We start from the raw sequence: 9,349 nt of genomic DNA, 5'->3' as shown, positions 1-9,349 counted from the left end.
GCCCCCTTTTCTTTTTTTGGATTTTTTTTTGTTTTCTTTTTTTTTTTTTTTTTTTTTTTTTTTTTTTTTCCTACACTTCTGATCCCTTAGTGTATGATCAAAATAACATAGGCTTTTGTAAATTTTCTTATAATCCATGGGCAACAAATTTAAAAGTTACAGAAGTTTATTTAGGGCATGTAACTGACATACGAGAAGATGCAATTTGAATTGGTGTATGAGATCTTTATGAATCTGATAGAAATGGATGCATCTTTATGCATATTACCAATACTTGCCATTGCAAATTTAAATAGAGTAGCAAATCATTAATCTTATTGAAGTTTTCAATGTATGTAATTGTATGTTGAGAGATTGGGAATGGGGTGTACATGCCTGCAGTTTGGCCCTTAATTCATCTCAATCTTAATTATAAATTGGTGCCATTTTTCTTGGCACTGTATTGTACCCTAGAGTGAAAAATAACATATAGCAATATTTAATAATCTTATAGTTAAATTATAAATTTTATCATTAAAAATAAGTCCTCCTTCATGTAATTTTCCTTTTTTGTGTGCAGGTGCTACCATTTAACTTACACTTAGGTGGTATTATTTTCAAAAAAAAGATACCACCCACATGCACAAAATCCCCTCTTGTTCACAAGTGTATCTAATTGCAGTAGCCACGTTAAAGTAAACATTAGTTGGTTGTTGATAGACTTAATTTTTTAGTAGATCAGATGCTTGATCTTGTGTTGCACAGCAGGCTAGTAGTTAAATGTATGTGTACAGTTTCATGTAGTTGCTTATATAAGCAAGCATTTTTTAATGCTGTATACTTAGGAAGCTTCGTGCCTTTAGTCTTAAACGAGATTAAGTGCAGTGCACAGAGAAAGTCCACAAATCAAGAGTATCTGACAAAGAATGCATATTGAAATTTCTTTCATTTATTTTAAAATGTTATTAAAGGGTAAATACATATTTTCTTGTGGTGAATTGTTTGTTTCAATGTAGTTACTTTCTATTAAATAATACTCTGTAAGAGTAATTTTTCTTCAATTTTGTCTTTTCTATAGTAAGCAGTGATTTATTTCTACCTCTGTTGTTTATGGATCTTGAAAATAACATAGTTCTTTTCATGGTAACCCTAACTGGCAGATTTTAATGAAATGTCTGTTACAGTGGCATAAATGGTACAGCAGTCGTTTGGAAAATGAGAAGTCAATACAAATGGTGAAACATTGCTTTATCTAGTAGTATTTTGTTAATTTAGGAAACAATTTGCAGTATTGTATTTGAGACTTTTACAGTAACTCTTCATAAAGTTATTATTTGCCATTCTTTCTTTGTAATCACCATTCTCCCATAAGGTGAAAAGTCATTAGGGTTTTATTGTTGTTTGTGTTGAAAATAATAGTGTTTACCTTTCATTATCCTTAATTATAGATGGCATTTTAAACTCCGTAAACCACACCTCTCCTATACTAGCAGTGGAACCTGTCTCAACCTCTCTCTACAGTGATCAGAACTATGGGCTCTCAAGCCTCTCTTATCAGGAGGGTATGTAAATTGCTCTTCAAAGCATCCATCCACCTGAGTCTTTCTTTAGGTATCTAGTGTAACAAATAAATCATAGCCAAAATCGAGTTTATGATTCGATTCTGCCTCTGAAGTTGTCTGTAGTATCAGTTGCACGCAATGTTCATGTTTATTTTCAGTGAAGTTTCACATCAGATGTGGGTGCATGTTTGTTACAATGTCTGTTACAACTCCAAAACTCCCTTTAGAGAAGTCTTTGTGCTTCTGTAATGTCTTTAAAGAAATCAGAATGCCTTTAGAGAAGTCTTAGTGCTCCTATAATGTCCAAAAAAAACCCTATCTAAAAAAGTGGAGCAAGTTTCTTGTATCTGAAAGCACTTAAAATATGTGACTGTACTTGGTGGTTCTTCCTGTGCCTTTTGCCTAATTTTTTTATGACCAACCTTTGCAAAGAAACTTTAATCCTCATGTCCCCAAATTCTCAAGCAGTGTGCTAGAAGAGACATTATTATTTCCATTGCAGATTTTTACTTTGAAATCTTTAATAGTCCAAAGAAATGTCCTGCATATTGCAGGTTTTACAAGATTTCATCTATTGTACTTTATGTTCTGTTCCAAAGTCCATGCAGAATCCACATTTTAAAAGATGCAGACAGAACATCTGCCCATCTAGTAGGACAAACTGAACATACTGGTTTCATGCCTTTTTCTTCTTTGGTAGAATTAGGGCACATTGCATTTTTATGCAGCTGAGAGGATCATGAAAGTTTCAGACAATTTATTAACCTAGGAAATGTTTTTAAATCCTTTGATATTGTTCAGGATGAAGGTCAGTGTATGAATATAAATTGTTACTATTCCCTCCATAGAAATGTCAGGCCCTCCATTTCAGATAGCTTCAATGGATGAAAATGGAATCCTCAATATGTGGGTGAGTAATATATGTATGAAAAGAGAGAGTATCACCTGTTGGACTAATAAAATACTTTTTCAAATATAGCAACCCAAATCCAGGATATCTGGTGAGAATTTTCTCCCTGAAAAGTACAGCAACGCTAGCCATTCTGTTGGAATTCTCATCAAGATTTTTGACCTGACTTGCTAATGCCATGGTGTTATCCTTAGGCAAAACTATTAACAGGTACATCACTTCATGAAAACAGGCAATCAGTAGTTCTGCTTCATAGGAATATGTTCACATATTTCTATTAATTGAATAATAGACCTCGGTCCTCCATCACTCACCTACTTTATTTTATTTGAATTGCAGTGGTGTCAGAGACTGTACTGAATGTATGTAGTAAAGATATTAATAATTTATATAAACTAAATGTTTTAAGAGGCAAAATGTGGAAATCTGTGGATAAGATTGCCCTGCCTAAAAGATGATGGGCAGGTAAGCACCAGGTCTGTTGCTTTTAATTACTGTTCCGGCAACTCTTCTTTCTATTGGATATTTTCAGTCTTTTTCTGGCCCAGCTGCTGAATCTGTTGTTTGCATGTGAATTCACCCTGCTTGAGAAACTGAATGGCTCCGTGAATAATAAGGGGATAAAAGTGTTTTCCTTCTGTATCACTAGTTAAGTCCCTTAAATCTCTGAGTAACTTTAGTAGCAACAGATTCAGGCCAAATGATCTACCCTTTCTATTTCATGAATAGTGAAAAGCACAGGAAATGTGTTACAATTCCTCAATTTCTTATTTGGGGGTTTAGGGTGGGGTTTTTTTGTGACAGACCAAACCAACAAGATGCCAACTAGTGATTAAGTGTAGAATGTAACTTCCCGTATTCTGCTTCCCAGCAGGGAACATCCAGCAGGCATGTGAAGCTATTTTTAGCATTGCAGACATTGACAGGGGATTGAGAATCTACCTATAGTCATTGTAATGTTAGACCTACCTATCAAAATGTTCCTTTAGAGTTATGTCATACATTATTACTGCTAGTTAAAAACCTTTGAAGTCTGGTGACTATTTATTGCTTATTAATGTTAAATATTGTCTTTTCAGGTAGTTGTGGAATTACAAAAAGTGGATTTAGCTGGTTCACAAACTGATTTAGGTGAGTACTGTACATTAGAGATAAAGTGCTTGAGTTTTGAGATTGTGAAGTTAGAAGTGAGAGGAGGAGTCAGTGATGACAAAAAACAGTTTAGGAAAAGGCAAAACTACTGAGGAAGAAATTCATTCTGAATAGGACATATATCTGATACTTGGGGTTATTGGTTAGGTATCATGAGAGTCATTTTCACTGCTATCTAAATCTCATCTGCTGATTCTGTATTGGTAATTGCTGCCACAGACAACCACATTTCTTATAACATCAAAGCAGATTCCTGCATCCTCAACAGCTTTTTTTTCAAAGAATTTGAGATTTTATGTCCTTCTCGGTCTTACTGTTCTTTCTTTAGTTTTAACGAAATTTGTTATAGTGCTTTTGTTGTTGCCTGTATCTCCATTTTCATAATTGTCCTGAAAGTTCTCTTTTGGGTAAGGTATATAATTTAGTGTGAGAAAAAAGTTTCCATGAAAAAAGTAAAGAACAAAATCCGTTCAGGCCTTTTTGAGTTATGTAATTGAAGAAAATGACTTTTTTTTTTTTTTTTTTGTTCTTTGAACAAGTTTAGACTTACTTACCTAACTGAAAAGGCTGTGGTTAAAATCCTGATACATTTAAAAATACACGTATAAACAATGAAGTAATGCTAACAAACTAGAATTTTTGATCAGTTTTCTAATTTATAAGCTTGTGTGCAATATCTGACTGTATTAAGCTGCTAAAGCTGGGTTTACGTCAGGGGAGAGGTACGTTTTAAAGCTAAAGTCACGTGTTGACACAGTCTTACTGCCACCAGCATTCATTTTTTTTCCTTTTCAAAAAAATATTGTATTTGAAGGATTTAAATAATTCATGTTATTCTCTACTAACAAGTAACATAGACCAACTTTATGGAAGCATTATTACATTCTCTCGTTACTATAATTCACTCTCAAAGATCCAAGTGGCATAAATTTGCACTTTCACCATTGATAGAATTGGGTTTTATAGAGTGATATTACAGGATGTTATATGCATACTGTAAAACTAAAACAAACATATAATCATGTTTCCCTTTCTCTGTCCTCTTTCTTTGATTTCTGTCAAAGATTACAACTCCTCAGATTTGAATTCTGAAGTAAATAGTTCTGAATGATATAAGATTCTTAGATATCAAAAGCTATATCTACAATAAAAGACTAAACTCTGAAGTATCCTTTTACTTATTAGCTTAGGCTTTAATTTAATGATAGCGCTTTCTTAATGGAAAGTGCTTAAATCAGTTTAAATAATTATTTTATATAATTTTAGGTTTAATTCCTGGAGGGAAAGTGAAGCTAGTACATAGCTCTACTATGGAACTGAATAACAGGTGAGAAAACAAGGGCATTTAGATTTTACATGTGTATCTCACAAAGCTAATTTTTCCTATATTTTATTAATTTGCTGTTATGTAAGATATATTTAACAGTATTTTCATTAGTTCTTTGGATTTTTTTTAAAATACACTTCTTCCTAGAGCTAGCCATAGATGTTTTAGATCAAGAATTTCTGTATGTACTTGCATAGCTTCAGGAGACAACTTCCTGTATTTATGTCATCTTTTACCTTTATGTTTTACCTAGCCTTTTCCCAAAGGATGTGCGCCAGAGAATGCCCCAGACACTGTCTATTAAATTTCTGTCTTCTAATCCTAATCATTTCATTGTTGGAACAAACATTGTGAGTAATGTGCTGAAATTCATCTCATTGTTACTTTTTGTTTTGGAAGCTGCCCCATTTACTTAGAATTTTACCGATAGACTATACAAAAAAATTGTAATTTGAGACTATTATTAAAATCTGTTAGCTTTTAAAATTTGTTAGCTATTAAGGATCTTTTAAGGTAGCAGCTCTGTGAATTATTTAACTTTTTCTTGTGATACTGACAATGCCAATTTTGTTTTGTTTAATTAATTTTCTTTATATTGTTCGTAGGGGCTGGTAGGCCATGGTACGAGACATGATTTAAGAGTTCTTCCAAAGCTATTCAGACCCCAGGAGAGCAGACTGAGATCAACAAGCACGAATGCAATTGACTTCTTCCCTTTTGGAAAGCCACTATTTTTGGTATGAAAACATTTTAATATAATACAAGTTTCATTTTTTTTAATTACTTGCCGAGGAAGGATTTCTAATTTGATATATCTAACTAGGTGTGATAGCTGATTTACCTCACTAATTCCAATCTGCCGTGAAGGGTGACCACAAATCTTGTGTCCTGGTGTTCAAACTTTGCTTATGTAAAAGGTAGACCATCTGGCTCACGGGAACAAGTGGCAATCTCACTTCAGCCTTATCACTTACACTTTGTTTTTACTGAAATTCAGCATTGCAAGCTGGTCTTCTGCTGTTAATGAAGCCTCAGCTGTTTCTCACTCTTATCATATATCTCTTAGTGACAAAATAATTTTGGAGACAAAATATTTGTATTGCTGTGAAATAAAGGTCTGTGGGGCGGCTCTGGGCATTGCCTGCGTTCCTTTCCTCTCCACATCAGGCATACCCTTGGGGTATGCCTGGCAGCGTACTGGGTGGTCACGTGTGTTCAAATCTGCCCTTGGCAGTTCATATCGACACACTCAGTGTTTTTATTTGTCTCCCTTGTGAAAGTTCATTCAATCCAAGTTGAATCTGACTTTGGTAGGATTTTCCATCTGCTTATCCTCACATTTGTACTTGATCCGCTCTTAAAAATGCTTTCTTTCTAAATTTGCCATGATTTACATGACTTCATTGGGATTGCCTAAGGTATAAAATTAATGTGTTTGGCTACAGTATATGTATTTTGTGTCACCACTGTGCAGTCAGAGCTTTCTTTTACCATTGTGGATGTTCTTACCTTTTCCCCAAATGCATTTATTTAGTAATACTGACTTCTACAAGTTTGTATCTGCATAGTCCTTTTAAATGTAAGCACAATTTGCAAAGTCAGGGTAAAAAGTCATAATTTTGAAAATTCTAGCAAGTCTTCCTGATACAGAGGTGGCCCAGTGTAATAAGTTATTTTCTGTTTTCATAGAATTGTTTTATTAGTACCTGGATTAGAGGAAACTTGTAAATGTACTAGGCAAGACAAAGTTTAGAAGAAAACATCTGGAAGCCGTGGTATCTGCCTGTCTTTGGATTTGGTTGTTCATTATGAATCAGTTTAATATTATTCCACTGTTAAGCACAGCCTGTCCTACTGAAAGGTATTCTTGGTTTTACAGATGACATGTGTCACTAAGTAGCCATCTGAATTGGTCTCTAGGCTCAGACCTCGCTGCGATTCAGACTAATGTGGAATTGTGCTGGATTACAGTAGTAATGAAGTTGATAGTTTGAGAACTTTTTTTTTTAAGTAGGAAATTAGGACTTCATCCTAGGACTAGAGGATTAGATTACTCTAGCATGGTCAGTACAGAGTTACAGCTTTTGAACTCAAAATTACATTAAAAGTTGAAATCTGGATAGTCCGCAAGGTGAGATATGGGAGATGTACCACTTGAGACACATAACTGATTTGATTTATATGCTTGATATTCTCAGGAATTGAATTGCAGTTTTTATCCTGCTTAGTTTGTTTTGTTCCCAGAAGTATTTTGTTTTTGACTATGATACAGGTTGGCTGTTCAGATGGAAGTATTAGATTACACCAAATGACATCAGAGTATCCCCTCATGCAGTGGAATGATAGCACAAATGGCCAGCCAATTATTGCCCTGCAGTGGGCTTTAACAAGACCTGCTGTGTTTTTTGTGCTGGATGCATCATCTAATATTTACATTTGGGATCTTCTGGAAAATGATTTGTTGCCTGTGGCAAAGCAGACTGTTCCACCAGAGAAGTAAGTACATTACTTTTTTTTTTTTTTTAACAAAATATTAATATTATCATCATCTTCATTTTGATTAGAGTTTGGATGGGGTTTTTTGATTGACATTAAATGTTCGTTAGAATTTGCTTTTCTGATGTGTTTTTTAAACTGTTGGAGGTGTGGAAAGAGACTATAGCGAGCTAAATTTTAGTTTATCCTTATTGACTTATTTTTTACAGTCTGATAAAGGAGAAATAATGTTAGTATAAATCAAAATCAGGTATAGCGTTACCAGTTAGAACAGATGTCTGTACATGGAGCAGTTGCTGTTTATATGAAGAGAAAAATTGTGTTCCCACTAAAATCACTGGACTCCTTAAGTTCAAAGATAGCTTTGCAGGATCAGGATCAACCCCTAAAATTAGGCAAGATGTTGAACAGCATTTTAAAATGCTTGTATATAGTATGGTTACCAATATAAAGAAATATATTGTGTTCATTGCCACAAAGTAAACAAGAATATTTTTGGCTAGCATGTATTCACCAAGACTCACAATACTGTTCCTGTAGTCAGTGTAGAGATCCGGGTATCCCAGAGATCGATGCAGAAAAGGAGTTTAATGGAGCCTTTCTGAATTACAGTCTTGAGGATTCTCTCCCTGATGAGAGCCTTACCTGGAGACTCTCTGTTCCCTAGGCTTAAGTTAGTCTTGGTGAATATCCCTCTAATTAGAAATTTTCCTTGTAGCCTTGTATACTACAGGAAAGTGCTGCTAGTTTGGGGAGAAAATAAGACAGTTTTTAAAGCTGCTACACTATGCTAGAAAATACCGTAAAAATAGTTCATTTTTAGAAGCTGGAAATAATTTTTAAGTCATGATTAGAAATTGATGAGGGAATCTGTGGACAAGGGAAGAATTGCCTGTTATGTTTACCTTAAATGATTGCAATTGGTGAAAAGCTGAGGAACGTGCTGGGATTTGAAAAAGTGAGGAATATCATACTGTGATGAGCAGAAGAAAGGAATCATTTAGTTAAACTATAAGTAACCTGCTAAAAACACATTTGAAAACACCTATTTTTATTAATTTTGCCTCAATTAAAATTATTCCCTTGTTCTTTTGATTTCAGTGTTGTAACTATGGCTCTTGTGGGAGAACCAGAAAAAACAAACGGATTGTTAGGCATTGTGCTGGCCAAAGAATCTGGAGAGATAGACATTCAATATGTAAAGAAGAAGTGGGCATTACCTCAGCATGGGGAATCTGAAAAACTACATTTGCTTTTATTGCAGTCTTTTTAGAAACAGTATACCTGTCTGGGCGTACAGATTATTGCAAAATATTTAGACTATTTTTTGACTGCAATTAAAAGATTTGTAATGTAATTTTGTATTTGTATATAACTTGTAAATATTTTAAAGACTATCAGTACAGTACTTCTGCTGAAACCTTATATTTTATCACAAAAATGGCAGAACCAAATTTAGCACTATTGTACTCAAAAAGATGAACTGTATTTCATTATTAAAAGTACTCTAGATGTATATATTTTCCAAAAAATACTAAAAATATATTCCTATAAGTTAAGCTGCTGTTTCTCATTATTCTGCTCTGAAGTACATGAGAGCAATCCTTTGCTGAGCATAAAGTTGTGTCTCTGTATGAGCAACCTGAATGTATGGAGACTTCTACCTGTGGGCCTTTTACACGCTAACACATGGTAAAACTTTCTTATATCCACCTAAAACCATTCTGCAAACACATCAGAATACAGATTTACATTGCACGATATCTTACTTCTGATTTTGACCCTGAAACTTTGCAAAAGGAATAACTGATTAACATGAGTTGTCCTGATACATACCCTGCCTGTTTGGATCAAACTGTGTGAACAGTATGTGTGGAGATTTACTGAAATTCTATATCCTGTGGGATTTCTGATGTAAAACAG

The 9,349-nt window shown here is 34.2% G+C and overlaps 1 protein-coding gene across 1 annotated transcript in view; it reads left to right on the top strand.

Annotated features, from left to right (window-relative positions):
• Positions 1 to 8,825, top strand: part of DYNC2I1 (dynein 2 intermediate chain 1) — a 30,426-nt gene extending 21,601 nt beyond the window's left edge. The window contains exons 17-24 of the mRNA XM_035888403.1: positions 1,428 to 1,541; positions 2,390 to 2,451; positions 3,531 to 3,582; positions 4,870 to 4,930; positions 5,184 to 5,280; positions 5,536 to 5,667; positions 7,203 to 7,426; positions 8,528 to 8,825. Coding sequence (XP_035744296.1) covers positions 1,428 to 1,541; positions 2,390 to 2,451; positions 3,531 to 3,582; positions 4,870 to 4,930; positions 5,184 to 5,280; positions 5,536 to 5,667; positions 7,203 to 7,426; positions 8,528 to 8,699 — 914 coding nt within the window. The 3' untranslated portion in view covers positions 8,700 to 8,825. The remainder of the gene's footprint in view (positions 1 to 1,427; positions 1,542 to 2,389; positions 2,452 to 3,530; positions 3,583 to 4,869; positions 4,931 to 5,183; positions 5,281 to 5,535; positions 5,668 to 7,202; positions 7,427 to 8,527) is intronic.
• Positions 8,826 to 9,349: the final 524 nt, after the last annotated feature.

Source organism: Egretta garzetta, unplaced genomic scaffold (genome assembly GCF_000687185.1).
Source record: "Egretta garzetta isolate BGI_Z169 unplaced genomic scaffold, ASM68718v1 scaffold181, whole genome shotgun sequence".
NCBI lineage: Eukaryota > Metazoa > Chordata > Aves > Pelecaniformes > Ardeidae > Egretta > Egretta garzetta.
The sequence above is the reverse complement of the archived record's forward strand: the minus strand, read 5'-3'. Positions and strand labels throughout refer to the sequence as shown.